The 22,805-nt window shown below is 42.9% G+C and overlaps 1 protein-coding gene across 1 annotated transcript in view; it reads right to left on the bottom strand.

Annotated features, from left to right (window-relative positions):
• grid2 (glutamate receptor, ionotropic, delta 2) overlaps window positions 1-22,805 on the bottom strand; it is a 1,194,553-nt gene that overhangs the window by 225,974 nt on the left and 945,774 nt on the right. Inside the window, exon 10 of the mRNA XM_072257001.1 lies at window positions 20,936-21,133. Coding sequence (XP_072113102.1) covers window positions 20,936-21,133 — 198 coding nt within the window. The remainder of the gene's footprint in view (window positions 1-20,935; window positions 21,134-22,805) is intronic.

The raw sequence follows: 22,805 nt of genomic DNA, 5'->3' as shown, positions 1-22,805 counted from the left end.
GAGGTGTCCTAACATCGACCCCTGCAGCATGCCACTGGTCCACTAGTCACCAGCACCCAACCAGAAAAGGCCCCCTTCATTCCGACTCCCTGCTTCATGCCAGTCAGCCAATCTTCTATCCACGCTCGTACTTTCCTGTAATGCTATGTGCTCTTATTTTGTTAATTAGCCTGATGTAATAAAATACCTTTACTCCTGGACTTTGATTTTGGACCCCTGTTGCATGTTATTGCATCCCATTGACTGCTATTTGCTTGTCCTTCTTCACAGCCTGATGGCACACTGCCCCATCCTCAGCCCTACCACCATGTTTCCCATAAGATCCTAATGATCCAGAAATCTGAAACCCTGTTCCATACACCAATTCCTCAGCCATGCATTAATCTGCCAATCATCCTGTTCTTACCCTCACTGGCACATGACACAGGCAGCAATCCAGAGATTACTACCCTGGACGTCCTGCTTTTCAGCTTACTGCCTAACTCCCTATATTCGCTCTACACCACCTCCTCGCTATTCCTACCTATGCAATTAATATTAATATGTACCAAAGCTTTCAGCAGTTCACTCTCCCCCTTTAGAATGCCGTGAACCTGATCCGAGACATCCCTCACCCTGGCACCTGCGTGGCAATATACCATCTGGGTGTCTCTTCCACATCCACAGAATCTACTTTCTGCTCCTCCGGTTATGGAATTCTCTATCACTATTGCACCCCTCTTTGTCTCCCTCTTTCTCTTCTGAGCCACAGAACCAGACTAGAGACCTGGTCGCTGCGGCTTCCCCTGGTAGATTGTCCCCCAAGCATTGGACGTTGAACCCATGAACACTACCTCACTATTTTTTTTAAGTCTCCTTTTGCATTACTTATTTAATGTAACTATTACACACAGTAGAGTAGTAGAGCTACTAGGGCTTGATGTTTCAATCCCTATGGTAAGTCAACACTCTCGATGTTGGCAGTGGGCTTGGAGTGGTCACAAGGAGGGAGGGTAGATACATCATCGGGTTCATCAGGTGGGTATCTTCCTTCTTTGACGTTTCATTGATAAGCCGACAACATCTCCAGAGGGCTCAACGGTGCTACCTGGCATCCCAGATACACCCCTCTCTGTTCCATACGTTCCTGTCTTCATCTTGCAACCCAGTTGTTGTCTTTCCTTTTAATCCAAATCCAATTACTGCTTTCTTCTGCTGCATTTGACAAGGACTTGATTGCTTGTTGGAGGGAGTGACCCCTCACCCCCATCTTCCTCAATAGACTGGTCGTAGATTTAGCAACGAGTCCCTTGCATCCCACTTCTACAGGGAAAATCTTGGTCTTCCAGCCATTCTGGGCAGCTTCAGTTGCCAATTCAGAGTACTTGGTCTTGTTCCTCTCATAAGCTTCTTCGACACCATCTTCCCATGGTACTGTCAATTCCACAACATATGCCAGCTTGGCTGTTGTGGACCACAGGACCACGTCCGGCTGGAGTGTTGTAGCCGCAATGTCTGGGGGAAACACAAGCTTTTTTTTCAAGTCCACGTCCATTTTCCAATCCTGAGCAAGCTGCAGAATGCTTACATCTTTTGATGTTATATGGTGCTCTGGAGGTTGGCCTGCTGGTACAAATCCTGTGATCTGTCTGTGGTGGCCATTGCTATCATGTTTGCTGTTGTGTGCTGGGGCAGCAGGCTGAGGGTAGCAGACACCAACAGAATCAACAAACTCATTCGTAAGGCCAGTGATGTTGTGGGGATGGAACTGGACTCTCTCAAAGTGGTGTCTGAAAAGAGGATGCTGTCTAAGTTGCATGCCATCTTGGTCAATGTCTCCCATCCACTACATAATGTACTGGGTGGGCACAGGAGTACATTCAGCCAGAGACTCATTCCACCGAGATGCAGCACTGAGCGTCATAGGAAGTCACTCCTGCCTGTGGCCATCAAACTTTATAACTCCTTCCTTGGATGGTCAGACACCCTGAGCCAATAGGCTGGTCCTGGACTTATTTCATAATTTACTGGCATAATTTACATATTACTATTTAACTATTTGTGGTTCTATTACTATTTATTATTTATGGAGCAACTGTAACGAAAACCAATTTCCCCCGGGATCAATAAAGTATCACTATGACTATGACTATGACTATGGACATTTCCTGCCGATGTTTGTGGGAGTGCATTTGTGGTGATCCACCTCTGTTCCAAGATTGATGCCAGTTGCCTGAGAACTTGGTTATGCCGCCAAGTGCACCGCCCCTGGGTGAGGCTCATGGTGCATCCTGTTAAAGTGTGCCATAGTGATCCAGGTGCTTGACAAAGAAAGCAAGTGGGGTCTTCTCCCTACCACTAGTTCAGGTTCTGGGATGTGGGTAGGAGGTCATAAGTGGCTCTGATGACAAAATTTAGCTGAGATCCCTCCGTCTCCCAGATGTCACGCCAGCTAAGTTTCCTCTTTTCCAGGCTCTCCCAATTAGTCCATTAGCCCCGCTTGGCCTTTGAGATGGCCCTGGAGTGTCGTTCTGCCTCCTCCTGTCTTCTCAACTCCTCCACCATGAGCCAACTCTTCTGCACTGATGTTGCCTTGTGCCATTGAGGAGCTTTTGGGATGAGCCTGAGCACGGCTCTCCCATGTTGGACTTGGCCAACCACATCCCTGAAGCGAAGAGCAGACTTAGCACTCTGAATGGCTTCAGATGGGGTCCACTTCCTCCCCATCACCACATGGGGGGGCACTGTTCGAATAACAGTATCTTCAGATTCAGTGAGGGTCATGACCAATCTTGCTTTGGTGCATATGAATTCTTCCACAAGACTTGCAATTGGTAATTCCAATTTGCCGTTCCTGTATAGTCCAACAGGACTTAAGCATTGTGGAAGTCCAAGCCACTGTTTTACATGTGTGCTGATCATCCTTTCGAGCTTTTCAACCTTGCTGATGGGGATTCCATACACTGTTGAAGGCCACATGAGTCTTGGGAGTATGCTGAACTGGAAGCACCACAGCTTGAGTTTTCCTGGCAGCCAGGTCTTACTGTAAATCACGCTTTTTTCTATATTTATCATGTCTTGCATTATACTGCTGCTGCAAAGTTAACAAATTTCACAACATATGCTGATGATATTAAACCTGATTCTAATTATACATATATTCTACATAACTGTGCACCCCACTAAAGTAAAATTAAAACTAAAGTAAACATGCATTATCACCCAGTTCCGTAATTTTTTTCTTTCAGTTCGTATTATGCTCTAGGGTTACAAAACATACAGTCATGACGAGGAAGGTCTAACCAACAACTACCTCTGTGCTGAAGCGCAGAGAGTCATTTGAGTTAAGAAAACAGTGCAGAGAGATGTTGAAGTTAAAAAAAAAATCACAGCACATGTTCTTCAAAAGGGAAGAGGTGGTCAATATAAACATAAAGGCAGAATACCGATGAAATTCATAGGTTCATAAACAGTGAGTACCAGATGGTAATAATAATAAATAAAAAAAACAGAAATGGGTAAATACATTGGAAAGCTAGATGCATTTGGTTGCAGAAGAGATAACTGAATATTGTATACTGAGCAAATTAAGCAGTATTTTGAAGCAAAAAAAATAGCCAGTGAAAAGCAAGTGCAGAATTTGCTGAGTGCATTGGATGGAAAACCATACAGATAGATTAGAAGGTTGATGGCTCCAATTAAATCAACTGAAATGACCTTTGCTGCTCTCTTGAAAGTAATGCAGGAGTATTTATAACTGAAATCTTTGCTGATTTCAGAACGTTTAAGGTTTCGTAAGTGGAATCAAAAGGAAGGGAGGTCTATCTCAGTATACATGACAGAATTGAAGAGATTGTCTGAGTATTGTCAGTTCAGTAATGGGTTTACTGATGCATTGCCAGATTGTTTAGTTTGTGGAAGCTTTCAAGAAAACATTCAAAAATGGCTCCTAACTGAAGCACAACTCCCATTTAAAAGAGCAGTTGAAATTGGTGTATCAATGGAAATGGCAGACAGAGACGTAGTCAGGAATGAAAGTGATTGTAAACAGAACTGCAACGTCTGAACAGAAACTTGCCTGGCCAAACAAATTGTGTTACAGTTGCGGCAGGGGCTCACATACACCAGAGCAATGCAGGTAAAACTTGCATAAAATGTAACAAAATAGGACACATACTAAGATCATGTCAGGCAGGTAAAAAAATAAATGGACTGTGAAGGGAAGCAAAAATGATGAAGAGTCAGGTTGTAGTTTCAAAAATGCACTAATCTGCATGCTGTTGATGAAACATCTGATAGTGATGAGAGTGATTCTGGACTGAATAGCCTTGAGATTTATAATATGAAAACTAACAACAGACAAGCAATAAGGCTTACACCAGAAGTGAACGGCAAATTAATTAAAATAGAGTTAGATCCTGGCTCAGCTGTTTCAGTCATTCCACAAAATGAGTTTGAATGGCATTTCACAGATATTGAACTGAAGCATATCCAACTGAGAACTGATACTGGAGAAAAGATAACTCCCGTGGAGATGACATTTGTAACAACGGAACACAACCACCAATAAGCCACAATATGCTTGTATGTGGTAAAAACAGGAGGACCAGCATTGTGAGGATGTGATTGGCTGAGACAACTACAAGTTGATCAGAAATCCATTCACCGTTTTGCATGTCACATCCCCTGCAATAGATCAACTGAAAGTGAATTAAGAAAAGTACTGGATGATACCACAACAGTGTTCAAATATGGTATTGGAAAACTCAAACGTATTATGGGTAAAATAGAGAAATTAAAATGTTACACCTAAATTTTACAAAGCCTGACTGGTTCCTTATTGCATTGGTGATAAAGTAGCTAGTGGAATTCTTTCCAATACTGAGTGGGGCCCATGGGCAATGTTGGGATCCCAGTAGCAAAAAAGAATGGGTTTATCAGGATCAGTAGTGATTTTAAGATCACCATGAACCCAATACTAAGAGTAGATCGATACCCTCTGCCCAGGATAGAGGATAGTTTTGTAAATCTTTCTGGAGGGACATTTTAGTTAAGTCTGACCCTCTGATGGAGGTGGAAGAAGAATCCAAAGAGTTTCTCACTTCAACACTCAGAAGGGGGTTTATCACTGTAATAGGTTTATTTTTGAAGTAGATTCTGCACCTGCACTCACTCTGACAGAAAGCTATGGACGAGGTGCTGCAAGGTTGCTCAGACACTCAGTGTTACCTGAATGATATCATTGTAACCGGTGAGGATGGCAAGGAATACCTCCAAAATCTCAGGAGTTAAAAAGATTAAATTATGGGCCCACGATATGACAAGTGTGAATTCTTTAATTTCTTTAAACAATGAACTTACTGTGGTTATACCATTGACACACAAGGATTACTTAAGTGTGCTGAGAAAATTCAAGCAGTGGTGGAGCCCCAAGACTAAGTGTCACAATTACAGTCTTTTTTAGGATTGGTCAATTACTGTAACAGTCAACTGCCAAACCTGGCCACTGTGTTCCACCCCTTGAACTCATTACTACATCAAGAAGAAATGGCAATGGACAAAGCAGTGTGAGGCGGCTGTCCAAAAGGCAGACACTGTGTTCTCACATTATGACCCACAATGTCCAGTGAAGCTTGCCTGTGATGCCTCACCTTATGGTGTTGGTGCACCATATGAGTGATGGAAGTGAATGTCCCATGGCCTTTGCACCACGTTCCCTTACCGTTGCAGAGAACATTACACACAGACTGACAGAGAAGCCCTAACGTTGGTTTGGGTTGTAAGACATTTCAATCAGTAGTTCAATAGGAGAGAGATTACCCTCATTACTGATCGTCAACCGCTGGGGTCCATTTTCAATCCACACAAGGGTACTCCACTAACAGCAGCAGCACAACTGCAGAGATGAGCTCTGTTTCTTGGGGGAAACAATTTAAAGATTGAATTCAAGAGGACAACTAATGGAAATGCTGACGGATTGTCCCAGTTTAACCTTTGGAAATGGAAATAAATGAAAAAATTATGAAAGAGGACACTCCATTGAGGTATTCTCCCTGAGGCAAATCGGAAGTCTCCCAATTATGGAAGCGACAATCCAAACAGAAATCAGAAGAGACTCCACACTGTCTCAGGTCTATGTGACCACCCAAAAGGCTGGAATATACAGCAGAAATTACAGTTCTCTTATTTTTATCAGTGCTGGTGTGAACTTGCCCTAGAAGGGGGTTGCATTATGTGGGGATTAAGAAGTACTGTATCATTCAAGCTGATAGCTAAGGTGTTGGAGGAGTGACATGCCAGTCATTTAGGCTTGGTCAAAATGAAATCATTGGCGTGAAGCTTTGTCTGGTGGCCTGGAATAGATCAGAAGATCCAGCAGCTTGTCATGCATGTTCTGGATGCCTACACATCAAGAAGATGCCAAGAGCAGCGTCTTTCCATTCCTGGGAATGGCCTGCATTGCCCTGGCAGAGGATTCATGTGGATTTTGCCGGACCATTCATGGGCACAAATTTCACTCACCTACCAAGCAGAGTGACCCTGCCCCCCTCCCCGACTTGTCAGGAAAGATGTTATCCCACAAGGGTAAGCAATCCTCCACAGTGATTAAACCTCATTAGGTCTGAAAGGAACAATTTAGAATTTACTATGCTGTGGACGTCTATATAGTAGTTGTATTATACCGTGCACTGTATATACAGATATATGTATACTGCATAACTTGAAATGCATTCTACATTGAGATGGAATTTATAGCTAAGCAGGGAGGGGTATTGTGTACTTAACATTTCAGTGATATTTTTTAGATTATGGGGACACTCAGTCCTCGTTTATTGTCATTTAGAAATGCATGCATTAAAAATGATACAATGTTCCTCCAGTATGATATCACAGAAACACAAGACAGACCAAGACTAAAACTGACAAAAACCACATAATTATAACATCTAGTTACAACAGTGCAAAGCAATACTGTAATTTGATAAGAGCAGACCATGGGCACGGTAAAAAAAAGTCTCAAAGTCCCGATAGCCCCAACATCTCCTGCTGACGGTAGAAGGGAGAAACTCTCCCTGCCATGAGCTTCCAGCGCCGCAAACTTGCCGATGCAGCATCCTGGAAGCACCCGACCACAGTCCGACTCTGAGTCCGTCCAAAAATCTCGAGCCTCCAGCCAGCCCTTCAACACCAAGCACCGAGCACCATCTCTGCCGAGTGCTTTGGTCCCGCCCCGGCCGCTGAGCAACAAGCAAAGCAGAGGATTTGGGGCCTTCCCCTCCAGAGATTTTGGATTACACGGTTGCGGCGGCAGCGAAACAGGCATTTCACCAGATGTTCCTCCATACTCTCACGTCTGCCTCCATCAAATCAGAATTGTGCACAGCATCCTACTTGACAGATAACAGACATCACCTCCGGAGAGGCTACGTGCGCTGCATCGCGCTGCCATCTTCTCCTCCTCCCTTACTTGAGTAATATTGTGAAGATATTGGTTGATTAAGCATTCTTTGTTGGTTTAAATAATGTATTACCGGTTATATGCAAAAGTGCGTGAATAGCATACATCATTATGCCACCATGTTATAAGTGTGAGCCTCACGAGAATAAGAATGAAACTAAAGTTGACATTTATTATCTCCTGGTTCCATTTTTTTCTTTCAATTAGTTTTATGTTTTAGAGTTAAAAAACATAACAGGCCCTGTGCTAATTTCAGCCCACAGAAAGAGAGCTGAAAGCTTCCAGGGTGCTGAAGGAAATGGTGGAAGCTACAGTATATGCGTTTGTGATAATTTACCAAAATTCCTGGCAGATTGAAAAACATCAGGTGTAAACCCACCGTTTAAAAAAGGATGTCGGGTAAAGCTGGGTAACTATAGGCCAGTTAGATTAATGTACGTAGACGGGAAAATGTTTGAAGGCATCATTAAGGAAGATTTAGTGAGACATCTGCATTGGTGTCGATTCTATATGCTGATTCATCACCGTCTTTGAGCCAGTCAACAACAGTGGTGTCATCAGTAAACATAAATATGGCATTGGATTTGTGCGTAGCCACACAATCATAAGTATAAGGTGAGTGGGACAGGGGGCTAAGCACACAATCTGTGATGCACCTGTGCTGATGGTGAGTGTAAAGTGTTATTTGGTTAAATATTCATTAGAACAATATGTTTGACAACCATGAAGTAATGCTTCATGAGAAAATCTGCAGACGCTGGAAATCCATGCAACACACATATATACACCAATATACAGGAGGTCACACTTGGAGCATTGATTATAGTAGATGACCCCAAAAGACTCACAAGTGAAGTGTCATCTCACCTGGAAGGACTGTTTGCGGCCCTGAATGGTAGTGAGGAAGGAGGTGTAGGGGCAGGTGTAGTATCTTTTTCTGCTTGCAAGGATAAGTGCCAGAACACCTCCTGTATATCGGTGAGTCCCGATGTAGATTGGGAGACTGCTTTGCCAAGTACCTATGCTCCGTCCGCCAGAAAAACTGAGATCTCCCAGTGGCCACCTATTTTAATTCCACTTCCCATTTCCATTCTGAAACGTCAGTCCATGGCCTCCTTTACTGTTGTGATGAGGCCACACTCAGGCTGGAGGAACAACACCTTATATTCCGTCTGGGTAGCCTCCAACTTGATAACATGAACATCGACTTCTCAAACTTCCAGTATTGGCTCTCCCCACCTCTCCCTCACCATTCCCATTTCCCTCCCCCACCTTATCTCCTAACGTGCTCATTACCTCCCTCTGGTGCTCCTCTCCTTTCCCTTTCTTCCCCGGCCTTCTGTCCTCTCCTATTAGACTCCCCCTTTGCCAGCCCTTTTCCTCTTTCACTAATTGACCCCAGCTCTTTACTGCACCCTTCCCCTTCAACCTGTTTCACCGATCACCCTACTACCTTGTACTTCTTCCTCTCCCTCCCTTCTCTGACTGCTCATCCTTCTTCTCAGGTTCTGATGAAGGGTCTCGGCCTGAAGCGTCAACTGTTTACATTTTCCATATATTTTGCCTGGACTACTGTGTTCCTCCAGCGTTTTGTGTGTGATGCACTATATATATTAATCCCCACTTACACATTCAGCTAATTCTATCACGGGCAAAACTTTCCCCACCATCAACAGGCAATGCCTCAAAAAGGCAGTATCTATCATTAAGTGCCCTCGCCATCCAGGACATGTCCTCTTCCCATCACTATTATGAGGGAGGAAGTACAGAAGCCTGAAGACCTACACTCAGCAATTTCAGAACAATAACTTTCCATATGTGATCAGATTTCCCAAAATCCCATGAATACTACCCCATTCTTCCTTTTTTTTTGCACTGTTTTTCGTTTGCTTATTAATGTATATAATTTATAGATTTTTATGCCTTCACATTGTACTACTGCTAATAAACAACAAGTTTCAGGTCAAACATTAGTAATAGTAAACCTGAATGTGATTCTGATAGCCATGTTGTTGTTATCAGAAATAGAAGATTTCCACTTCAATATCATACCTAAATGTTTTAAGGATATACATATAATAATGCAGTGGATTACTTGAGTCATTTTGTAAATGTGTTTCTAGCAAGAACTTGCAGCCAGTGAGAGGAATGCTGAAGCAGTTCACACAATTAATTATCTTCACTTGGAAAGCAATGTACCAAGACCAACACAGCGGATACACTGCCAAACTAGTTGTCCAGTAGACCTTTCAACCACAAAATCCTTTAATAATTCACACTAATCTCTATGCCTGATTTCTTCGGCCTGCTGCCACTGCTGTGATTGCTATCTTGTGAAATGTACCTTAGTTGATCAGATTGCCATGCCGTCTCTGAACTAGACATGCTTGACTCTGTCAATGATTTTTGGAGTATTGATTGGTTTGCAGTAAACGAAAGTCTGAAGAGGCTTCTTATGTTGCCACCACTGGGATCTGTTTTGGGGTAAGGATGAATTGTACAAAAGGGACGGGTTGCACCTTAACAGACGGGGGACCAGCGTTCTGGCAGGCAGGTTTGCACACTACTACGTGGGTGTGTTTAAACTAAGTAGTGGGGGGGCGGGAGGGAAAGAGATGAACTGGAAATATAAGGATGGAGATAAAGGGAAAGAGAAAATAAGAAAGGTTAAGAAAGACAACAGAATTAATGGGACAGAAAGCTCAGGAAGGGATCAAAGAGTAAGCTCAAGTGCAATAGGAATCGATGTAAAAGGTGAGGGGAGTAATGGATTATGATTATGAAGACACCTAGTCCTCTTTTATTGTCATTTAGTAATGCATGCATTAAGAAATGATACATTTTAAGAAATTAAGAAATGGATTCTGAAGGAAGGCAGTTTTTAAAAAAAATTCTTCAAGTGCAAGAGAACGAGACTGCGCAGGCGCATGACGTAACAGGACATTGCGGAGAGTTTAAAAAGGAAGGTTACTTCTAACGGCTTTCTTTTGGATCGGGACGACAGAGCGGCGTGGGAGCTGAATTCTGAAGGAAGGCAGTTTTTTAAAAAACTTCTTCGAGTGCAAGAAGGACGAGACTGCGCAGGCGTGTGATGTAACAGGACAGCGCGGAGAGTTTAGAAAGGAGATCACCCTATACAGCGGGCAGTGGAGTGAGTGGTAGAAGAGTGTAGGGCTTTGGCTTCAACGGGCTTCGGCGGTAAACGGGAAGAGGCGAGAGCGAAGTACCAACTCTTCCCTCCCCCCCGTCCCTTGGCGAATCGGCCGGAACAGACGGGAACAGCAGGGCTTACACAGCTAACGGTTTAAAAAGCTTGTCTGTTTGGCGAGGTAAGTGGGTGAATAGACTTATTTTTCCTGTTTCATTCCTGTAGAATTAGATAGCATGCCTTCAGGGCTAGTGCTTTATTCAGGTGTCAGATGTGGGAATCCCGGGAGACCTCCAGCCTCCCTGATGGCCACATCTGTACCAGGTGCACTGAGATGCAGCTCCTCAGAGACCGTGTTAGGGATCTGGAGCTGCAGCTTGATGACCTACTGCTTATCAGGGAAAGTGAAGAGGTGATAGACAGGAGCTACAGGGAGGTAGGCTACAGGGGTCAGAAAACTGGGTGATTGTCAGGAGAGGGAAGGAAAATGCCCGGATAGTGGAGAGCACACCTGTGGCTGTCCCCCTCAGCAACAAATATCTTGTTCTAGATGCTGTTGAGGGGGATGACCTGACAGGGGACGCCCACAGTGATTGAATCTCTGGCACTGAGCCTGGCGCTGTTGTGCAGGAGGGAAAGAAGGAGAAGAGGAATGCGGTAGTCATAGGGGATTCCATCGTCAGGGGAATGGACAGGAGATTCTGTGAGCCTAATAGAGATACCCGCATGATGTGTTGCCTCCCAGGTGCCAGGGTACAGGATGTCTCGTCGGGTCCAGAATATTCTGAAGGGGGAGTACGAGCAGCCAGTTGTCTTGGTACATGTTGGTACCAATGACATAGATAGGAGAAGGGAGGAGGTCCTGAAGAGAGATTTCTGGGAGTTAGGAAGGAAGCCGAGAGGCAGGACCTTCAGGGTAGTAATCTCTGGACTGCTAACTGTGCCACGTGCTAACAAGGGCAAGAATAGTAGGATCAGGCAGATGAATGCATGGCTGAGAGACTGGTGCAGGGGGCAGGGCTTCAGATTCTTGGATCATTGGGATCTCTTCTGGGGTAAGTATGACCTGTTCAAAAAGGACAGGTTACACCTGAACCCGAAGGGGACCAATATCCTGGTGGGAAGGTTTAATAGAGCTGTTAAGGAGGGTTTAATCTACTTTGGCAGGGGGATGGGAACCAGAATGATAGAGCGGAGGAAGGGGAAAACAGAAATAAATCTAAGATAGTGAGCAGTAAAGATGACAGGAAAGACAGGCAGGTGATGGGGCAAATTTCTAGCCATTGGGATGAGTTGCAGTGTAATAAAGTTGCAGTGAAATCAAAGCAAAAAGTACCAAATACTGGTCTTAAGGTGTTATACTTAAATGCATGCAGCATAAGGAATAAAGTGGATGATCTTGTCGTACAGCTACAGATTGGCAGGTATGATATTGTGGCCATCACTGAGACCTGGCTAAAGGATGCATGTCTCTGGGAGCTGAACTTCCAAGGATACACGGTGTATCGGAAGGATAGGAAGGTAGGCAGAGGGGAAGGTGTGGCTTTATTGGTAAGAAATGATATTAAATCATTAGAAAGAGGTGATATAGGATCGGAAGGTGCAGAATCTTTATGGGTTGAGCTAAGAAATAGCAGGGGTAAAAGGACCCTGATGGCAGTTATTTATAGGCCTCCAAACAGCTGCAGTGATGTGGACTACAAATTACAACAGGAAATAGAAAAGGCTTGTCAGAAGGGCAGTGTTATGATAATTGTTGGGGATTTTAACATGTGAGTGGATTGGGAAAATCAGGTCAGCACTGGATCTCAAGAGAGAGAATTTGTAGAATGTCTGCGAGATGGCTTTTTAGAACAGCTTGTTGTTGAGCCCACTAGGGGATCGGTTGTACTGGACTGGGTATTGTGTAATGAACCGGAGGTGATTAGAGAGATTGAGGTGAAGGAACCCTTAGGAGGCAGTGATCATAACATGATTGAGTTCACTGTGAAATTTGAAAAAGAGAAGTCGAAATCTGATGTGTTGGTATTTCAGTGGAGTAAAGGAAATTATAGTGGCATGAGAGAGGAACTGGCCAAAGTTGACTGGAAAGGGACATTGGCGGGAAGGACGGCAGAGCAGCAGTGGCTGGAGTTTATGCAAGAAGTGAGGAAAGCGCAAGACAGGTATATTCCAAAAAAGAAGAAATTTTTGAATGGAAAAAGGACGCAACCATGGCTGAGAAGAGAAGCCAAAGCCAAAGTTAAAGCAAAGGAGAGGGCATACAAGGAAGCAAAATTAGTAGGAAGACAGAGGATTGGGAAGTTTTTAAAAGCTTACAAAAGGAAACTAAGAAGGTCATTAAGAGGGAAAAGATTAACTATGAAAGGAAGCTAGCAAATAATATCAAAGAGGATTCTAAAAGCTTTTTCAAGTATATAAAGAGTAAAAGACAGGTGAGAGTAGATATAGGACCAATAGAAAATGATGCTGGAGAAATTGTAATGGGAGATAAGGAGATGGCAGAGGAACTGAACGAGTATTTTGCATCAGTCTTCACTGAGGAAGACATCAGCAGTATACTGGACACTCAAGGGTAGCAGGGAAGAGAAGTGTGCGCAGTCACAATTATGACAGAGAAAGTACTCAGGAAGCTGAATAGTCTAAAGGTAGATAAATCTCCCAGACCAGATGGAATGCACCCGCGTGTTCTGAAGGAAGCAGCTGTGGAGATTGTGAAGGCATTAGCAATGATCTTTCAAAAGTCAGTAGATTCTGGCATGGTTCTGGAGGACTGGAAGATTGCATATTTCACTCTGCTATTTAAGAAGGGGGAAAGGAAGCAAAAAAGAAAATTATAGACCTGTTAGCTTGACATCGATGGTTGGGAAGTTGTTGGAGTCGATTGTCGAGGTTGAGGTTACAGAGTACCTGGAGGCATATGACGAGATAGGCAGAACTCAGCATGGATTCCTTAAAGGAAAATCCTGCCTGACAAACCTATTACAATTTTTTGAGGAAATTACAAATAGGCTAGACAAGGGAGATGTAGTGGATGTTGTATATTTGGATTTTCAGAAGGCCTTTGACAAGGTGCCACACATGAGGCTACTTAACAAGATAAGGGCCCATGGAATTACGGGAAGGTTACATACGTGGATAGAATGTTGGCTGATTGGCATGAAACAAAGAGTGGGAATAAAGGGATCCTATTCTGGTTGGCTGCCAGTTACTAGTGGTGTTCCTCAGGGGTCCGTGTTGGGGCCGCTTCTTTTTACATTGTACATCAATGATTTGGATTACGGAACAGATGGCTTTGTGGTTAAGTTTGCTGACAATACGAAGATGGGTGGAGGGGCCGGTAGTGCTGAGGAAACGGTGAGTCTGCAGAGAGACTTGGATAGATTGGAAGAATGGGCAAAGAAGTGGCAAATGAAATACAATGTTGGAAAGTGTATGGTTATGCACTTTGGCAGAAGAAATAAACGGGCAGACCATTATTTAAATTGGGAGAGAATTCAAAGTTCTGAGATGCAACTGGACTTGGGAGTCCTCGTACAGGATACCCTTAAGGTTAACCTCCAGGTTGAGTCGGTGGTGAAGAAGGCGAATGCAATGTTGGCATTCATTTCTAGAGGAATAGAGTATAGGAGCAGGGATGTGATGTTGAGGCTCTATAAGGCGCTGGTGAGTCCTCACTTGGAGTACTGTGGGCAGTTTTGGTCTCCTTATTTAAGAAAGGATGTGCTGACGTTGGAGAGGGTACAGAGGAGATTCACTAGAATGATTCTGGGAATGAGAGGGTTAACATATGAGGAACACTAGTGAAGTGAGGCAGACACACTAGTGAAGTTTAAGAGAATATTAGACAGGTATATGGAGGAATCTAAGGTGGGGGCTTATATGGGAGGCAGGGTTTGAGGGTTGGCACAACATTGTGGGCCGAAGGGCCTGTACTGTGCTGTACTATTCTATGTTCTATGTTTTAGGAACGTTTGTCCGCTCTTGGACTGTATTCCCTGGAGTTTAGAAGAATGAGGGGAGACCTCAGAGAAACATTTCGAATGTTGAAAAGCATGGACAGAGTGGATGTGGCAAAGTTGTTTCCCATGATGGAGGAGTCTAGTACGAGAGGGCATGACTTAAGGATTGAAGGGCGCCCATTCAGAACAGAAATGCGAAGAAATTTTTCTGGCCAGAGGGTGGTGAATCTATGGAATTTGTTGCCACGGGTGGCAGTGGAGGCCAAGTCATTGGGTGTATTTAAGGCAGAGATTGATAGGTATCTGAGTAGCCAGGGCATCAAAGGTTATGGTGAGAAGGCAGGGGAGTGGGACTAAATGGGAGAATGGATCAGCTCATTATAAAATGGCAGAGCAGACTCGATGGGCCGAATGGCCGACTTCTGCTCCTTTGTCTTATGGTCTTAAAAGTATTATATATGAATGCACGAAGTATAAGAAATAAAGTGGATGAGCTTGAGGCTCAGTTGGAAATTGGCAAGTATGATGTTGTAGGAATAACAGAGACAGGGCTGCAAGAGGACCAGGGCTGGGAAATGAATATTCAACGGTAAACGTCCTATCGAAAGGACAGACAGGTGGACAGAGGGGGTGGGGTGGTTCTGTTGGTGAGGAATGAATTTCAGTACCTTGCAAGGGGTGACATAGAATCAGTAGATGTAGATTCAGTATGGATAGAACCGAGAAATTGTAAGGGCAGAAAGACTCTAATGGGAGCTATCTACAGGCCCCCAAACAGTAACCTGGATATAGGGTGCAAGTTGAATCAAGAGTTAAAATTGGCATGTCGCAAAGGTAATGCTATGGTTGTTATGGGAGATTTCAACATGCAGGTGGACTGGGAAAATCAGGTTGGTACTGGACCCCAAGAAAGGGAGTTTGTGGAGTGCCTCCGAGATGGATTCTTAGAACAGCTTGTACTAGAGCCTACCAGGGAGAAAGCAATTCTGGATTTAGTGTTGTGTAATGAACCAGATTTGATAAGGGAACTCGAGGTAAAGGAGACATTAGGAGGTAGTGATCATAATATGATAAGTTTTAATATACAATTTGAGAGGGAGAAGGGAAAATTGGAAGTGTCAGTATCACAGTTGAACAAAGGGAACTATGGAGCCATGCAGGAGGAGCTGGCCAAAGCTGACTGGAAAGATACCCTAGCAGGGATGACAATGGAAAAATAATGGCAGAAAGTTCTGGGAATAATACAGAAGGTGCAGGATCAGTTCATTCCAAAGAGGAAGAAAGATTCTCAGGGGAGTAAGGTGCGACTGTGGCTGACAAGGGAAGTCAAGGACAGTATAAAAATAAAAGAGAAGCAGTATAACATGGCAAAGATGAGCAGGAAGCCAGAGGATTGGGAAACTTTTAAAGAGCAACAGAAGATAACTAAAAAGGCAATATGGGGAGGAAAAAATGAGGTATGAAGGAGTATAGTAAAAACTTTTTAGGTATGTGAAGAGGAAAAAATTAGTTAAGACCAAAGTTGGGCCCTTGAAGACAGAAACAGGTGAAATTATTATGGAGAACAGGGAAATGGCAGATGAGTTGAACAGGTACTTTGGATCTATCTTCTCTAGGGAAGACACAAACAATCTCCCAGGTGTAATAATGGCCAGAGGACCTAAGGTAACAGAGGAACTGAAGGAAATTCACATTAGGCAGAAAATGGTGTTGGGTAGACTGATGGGACTGAAAGCTGATAAATCCCCAGGGCCTGATGGTCTGCATCCCAGGGTACTTAAGGAGGTGGCTCTAGAAATCGTGGACACATTGGTAATCATTTTCCAATGTTCTATGGATTCAGGATCAGTTCCTGCAGATTGGAGGCTAGCTAATATTATCCCACTTTCTAAAGAAAGGAGGGAGAGAGAAAGCAGGCAATTATAGACCAGTTAGTCTGACATCAGTGGTGGGGAAGATGCTAGAGTCAATTATAAAAGATGAAATAGCGGCATATTTGGATAGCAGTAACAGGATCCGTCTGAGTCAGCATGGATTTACAAAGGGGAAATCATGCTTGACTAGTCTTCTGGAATTTTTTGAGGATGTAATATGAAAATGGACAAGGGAGAGCCAGTGGATGTAGTGTACCTGGACTTTCAGAAAGCCTTTGATAAGGTTCCACATAGGAGATTAGTGGACAAAATTAGAGCACATGGTATTGGGGGTAGGGTATTGACATGGATAGAAAATTGGTTGGCAGACAGGAAACAAAGAGTAGGGATTAACGGGTCCCTTTCAGAATGGCAGGCGGTGACTAGTGGGGTACCACAAGGCTTGGTGCTGGGACCGCAGCTATTTACAATATACATTAATGATTTCAATGAAGGGATTAAAAGTAACATTAGCAAATTTGCAGATGACACAAAGCTGGGTGGCAGTGTGACATGTGAGGAGGATGTTATGAGAGTGCAGGGTGACTTGGACAGGTTGGGTGAGTAGGCAGATGCATGGCAGATGCAGTTTAATGTGGATAAATGTGACGTTATCCACTTTGGTGGCAAGAACAGGAAGACAGATTACTATCTGAATGGTGTCAAGTTAGGAAAAGGGGAAGTACAATGAGATCTAGGTGTTCATCAGTCACTGAAAGTAAGCATGCAGGTACAGCAGGTAGTGAAGAAAGCTAATGGCATGTTGGCCTTCATAACAAGGGGAGCTGAGTATAGGACCAAAGAGGTCCTTCTGCAGTTGTACAGAGCCCTGGTGACACCACACCTTGTGTGCAGTTTTGGTCTCCAAATTTGAGGAAGGACATTCTTGCTATTGAGTGAGTGCAGCGTAGGTTCACGAGGTTAATTCCCGGGATGGCAGAACTGTCATATGTTGAAAGATTGGAGCAACTGGGCTTGTATACACTGGAATTTAGATGGATGAGAGAGGATCTGATTGAAACATATAAGACTATTAAGGGATTAGACACGCTAGAGGCAAGAAACATGTTCCCAATGTTGGGGGAGTCCAGAACCAGAGGCCACAGTTTAAGAATAAGGGATAGGCCATTTAGAACGGAGTTGAGGAAAAACTTTTTCACACAGAGAGTTGTGGATTTGTGGAATGCTCTGCCCCAGAGGGCAGTGGAGGCCCATTCTCTGGATTCTTTCAAGAAAGAGTTAGATAGACCTCTTAAAGGATAGTGGAGTCAAGGGATATGGGGAGAAGGCAGGAACGGGTACTGATTGTGGATGATCAGCCATGATCACAGTGAATGGCCGTGCTGGCTTGAAGGTTCGAATGGCCTACTCCTGCACCTATTTTCTATTGTCTATTTGGACTGGGGAAATTTTAACTATTGATGGTCTTGTTTTGCTATAAATGTTTCTATTCATTTGGATTCATTAAGACAGTCATGAAATTTGAATAAGGAGAAAAGTATTACTTGCTTCTGAATATTCCAGGGGATGTTATATTTCAATGTCTAGAAAACCTCTATACCCTCATTAATCAGTATGAAATCTAGCATCCTATCTCACGTACACTGAAGATGTGGCTTTATCCAACCATTCCAGGAATCAAATAGCTCAGGTCCAGGCATCCTTTCTTTACCAAATCATTCCAGACAAGATTATTATTCCAGCTGAAAGATAACAAAATCACCTCTACTTTCTTACAAGAACTGGCATGTCATCAAAAACTTTGACAAACTTCCATAGATGCAAAACACTGAGTATCCTAACTGGCTGCATCATGGTCTGATGGAAATATCAATGGCAGGAATGGAAATGGCTAGAGAAAGTGGTGGATACAGCCCAGTCCATCGCAGGAAAAGCCCACCCCACCATTGAGTGCATTTTTATGGAAAAGTGCCACAAGAAAGTAGAATCTAGTATCAAAGACCCCTATCATACCCTCATCTCATGACTACCAGCCAGTAGGAGGTGCAGAAGCCTTAGGTCCCACACCACCAGGTTCAGGAACAGTTATTACCCTCCAACTATCATGCCCCTGAACGGTGTGGATAACACTTTGTATTATACCTGGGCATCTCCAAACAGTGGCACGAACATCAAGTTCTCAAGCTTCCAGTAACCAATCATACTCTGTCTCTTTTCCTCTCTTTTTCTATTTCCTCTCATTTTGACCCTGCTCACTCTTTGCCTTTCACTTCTGCCATCCTCTCCATCTGCCCATCACTCATACACTCCTCCGAGTGGTTCAGTACCCTACCATGCTCCACCTTCGCCTTCTGTCAGATTCCATCATTTCAGCCTTTTGTCACTTCTGCCTAACATTTCTCAGCTTCTGACTTTATTCCTGCTTTCATCAAACTATCATTCTCAAACTTCTGGTAATTACCCCACCTCCCACTTCACCATTCTCCATTCCCATTTCCCTCTCTCACCTTATTTCCTTACCTGCCCATCATCTCCCTCTGGTGCTCTTCCCCATTCCCTTTCTTCCATGGCCTTTTATACTCTCCTGTCAGATTCCCTCTTCTCCAGCCCTTTATCTCTTCCACCAATTGACTTCTCAGCTCTTTACTTCACCCGACCCCCTCTCCTGGTCTCACCTATCACCTCCTACCTTGTACTTCTTCCTCTCCTTCCCCCACCTTCTTCCTCTGACTTTTCCACTTTCCTTTCCAGTCCTGATGAAGGGTCTCAGCTTGAAAAGTCAACTTTTTACTCCTTTCCATAGATGCAGTCTGGCCTACTGAGTTCCTCTCCCATTTTGCATGAGTATTGCTAACTATCACCTCCCTCACTTGGTTCTATCACTATAACTATCACTAGTTCTTGATCCACCCCTTCCATCCATCTCCTTTTACTGGCTATCTCCCTCTTTCTTTCCAGTCCAGATGAAGGATCTTGATGGAAAATGTCCACCGTCCTTTCTCTCCATAAATGCTGCCTGGTCTGTTGAGTTCATCATTTGTGTGTTGTTGCATGAAAATTTTAATACACATGAAGCACTGCTCAATTGCAATCACTATAGATAAGCAACCACAATGGTGGTGGGTGGACAACAGAGGGTACAGGTTAGGATAGGAAGACCAGAGATCTGTATGCCCTCAAGTTTACAGAGGGAGATTGGCCAGAAGCGCAAAGGAAAGGTTTAATCTGGAGGTAACAATGCCATAGATAAGGGTTTTAGGAGCTGATGAATTTCAGTGGGATGGAGATGGGTATTGTTATATTGCTCAGAGAATGGGGACATTGCAGGCTATAGTGTCCATGCCTGATTTTCCATGACCTTCTATAGAATTGAAAGTATTCCGACTGGTTGTATCATGAATGGTATAGCAACTCCCATGTGCAGGAATATAAGAATCTGTGGAGTAGTGGACTCAGCCCAGTTCATCATGGGCACATCCTTCCAAACCACTTAAAGTAGGTGCTGTGTTCGGATGCAACATCCATCGTCAAAGATTTCATTCATTGAGCTGTGCTATTTTGTCACAGGTACAATTAGGCTTAAGGTACAGAAACCCTAAATTACACACCATCAAATTCAAAAGCAGCTTCTTTCCTTAAAGCATTGTGTTTTTCAACCAACCAGTACAATCCTAATCACTTCCAGTTTAGTAACCCTATAACTATTGTGATATTTTGCACTAAACTGGATTTTGCTTTTTTTTTTCATTCTAATTGTGTCCTTCCTTGCAAAATTTGTAAAAAAGAGGAAGTGTTTGAGCAAGGTACAACAGGATTATTTAAGAAACACTTGGATAGGTACATGGAGGGTCAGGGCTTACAGGGATATGGGCTGAATGCCAGAAATTTAGACCATCTGGCTGGACGTTGTGATGGACCTAAGAGTTTGTATCCATGCTGTATTTCTCTATAACTCTAACTGTGAATAACTTATGTTTAATTTTATTTATTTCCCCGTGAATGCTGCTAATATGATAAGGATCCTGTGGTGCTGCTACAACTTAAGTTTTTCATTGCCTGCATGTACTGTAGATAAGTATATGTCAATAAAGTTGATTTTGACTTTTGAGTCACCCCAATATTGATGAATCTGGAGTCATAACAAGCCCAGACTAAGTATGGATGAGAGGCCTTCTTTCCCGTATGTTGTTAATCAACCAGATGAAATTTTACAAATATCATTTTGTTTCATTAGTACTTTTACTGTTTGAGCTTTTACCATTCCAAATGCCTGTGATGATGAGATTTAAATTTACACTTTTGGGTTACTAATTTAGTTCTCTGATTATTGATCCAATAAATTACTTACTGCATTAACATATCATTAAGGGTAGTGACCAGAGGTGAACGGCTAAAGTTCTAACCCAGCTTGTTGTGCTGACTAACCACAAGGTTTGCTTCTTTCTCTGTCACTGAAACTCAAGATAGGAAAATGTACAGCTGGTGCAGTGCAGAACTAACCCAGGACACAAACCTTGAAGGCAAGTTCTCCAATCAGCCCATTCCAGTTTCCGTCAGGCTGCTGGCTGCCAAACTTGTGATCGGGAGCCACGTAGATTTCATACTTGAAGCCCAGGTAACTTGACAAGGCATCCAAGACGTCAATAGAGAATCCATAATATTTCTTTGTTCTCCCAAGTATGTTTTCAGATACCATAACAAAAGGTTCCTCCTGCAAAACGAAAGGCATTACGGGGTCGAGTTGAAACTCTCATTCAGGTACTGTATATGAAGGATTGTTAGTAACATTTCAGCTATAGAAAATTAGTGGATTAAGTGTTCATACATTGCTGTAATACATCACCCATCTATTTGGAGTATTTAATTTGTAATATACAGTACATCTTACCAAAGCATAAGAACATAAGAAATAGGAGCAGGAGTAGGCCACCTAGCCAGTTGAGCCTGCTCCATCATTCAATAAGATCATGGCTGAACTGGCCATGGACTCATCTCCACCTACCAGCCTTTTCCCCATAACCCTTATTTCCACTACTATGCAAAAATCTATCCAACCTGTCTCAAATTTATTTACTGGGGTAGCCTCCACTGCTTCATTGGGCAATTAGAGCATTACAATGATGAAGTCATTTACTCCACCCTCCCTATTCAAGGTGATCATTGGCTGTCTTAACTCTAACCCAGCTTTACCAACCATTTGAGTTGGTGATGTATTGAGAATGCAGTCAGTGAATTTGCACCAAATGGCATTTTAGATGTTCAAGTACTAAGCTGCAAGAGAACTTGAAATAAACAAATAGTGACATGACTGTAATCAGTCTATGTGTGTGAATTCAGCAATATAGTCTCCTTGAGGGTGAATTCAGCGATGAGTCCAGAACCAGTGAAAGAAAAGAATCAAAAGTGGGGTAGAAAGATTCCCTACAAAAAATCTTAAGCCTGCAATTTCCATTTCTAATTGTCATTTATATTGCAAACTGTTCTTGTAAATGTTTTATGTTACAACTAAATGTAGTATCTGAAGATAGGGCATCTGTAGGTTTTATTATTGCTGAAAGAGAGTAATCAACATGTTTGCCAAAAGTTAATGTAGATGTTGGAGAAACAAGCTGCATTCAAAAGAGAATATTTGTGGTTTAGTGAAGTTTTAACAAAAACCAAGACTCACATTTTGCAGCTTCAGAACATCTCAAAGTGCTTTAAAACTAATGTGTTATCTCTTAAGTGCTGGCTAATTCTGTACTAATAGAACATAACATTAAAAAATTAATTTAGTCACGACAAATGGAAGTCTTACTGCACCAACACCTTCAACGATGGACTGGGAATCGTGATGGACTGGAGATTTCTGTGATAGGTTGTTTTAATGGATCACTTTGTCTCTTGATGGATGGGAGTCTGATTTCACCCATATGTTCTATTGTAGACGGTACTCTGAATGCAATCATACTTATATATAGGAATGATATTTGAATAGATAATAATTCATAATCCTGCACAATTTTAATGATGGACAGGGAATATATATTAAAATGATGTGACTCAATATAAAGTCTTGGCATGCAGTACTCAAATGCAAAATACTCCTCTCAACAGCAGCAACAATAACTGAAATTTATACACTATCTTTCATAAGGAAGCAGTGTGGTAAAGTGCTTCACAAACATTTCATGAGAGAAGATCTAGGACCAAGCTGTAAAAGGGGTTTAATTAGAAGTCATGCTTAGATTTCTAGTCTGGAGGATTTTATGAAGCAACTTGAGGGGTAAGAAAGTGCAGGAAAGGTTGAGGGAAAGAAATCTGCTCTTTCAACTCCCAAACACAGGTCAGCATAAATATCAAATAAATGTTATGTGGAGTTTAGCAGAGTCAATTCCAAAACA

This window comes from Mobula birostris, chromosome 4 (genome assembly GCF_030028105.1).
Source record: "Mobula birostris isolate sMobBir1 chromosome 4, sMobBir1.hap1, whole genome shotgun sequence".
Taxonomy (NCBI): Eukaryota; Metazoa; Chordata; class Chondrichthyes; order Myliobatiformes; family Myliobatidae; genus Mobula; species Mobula birostris.
Note: the sequence above shows the minus strand (reverse complement) of the source record. Positions and strands in the feature narration are given on the sequence as shown.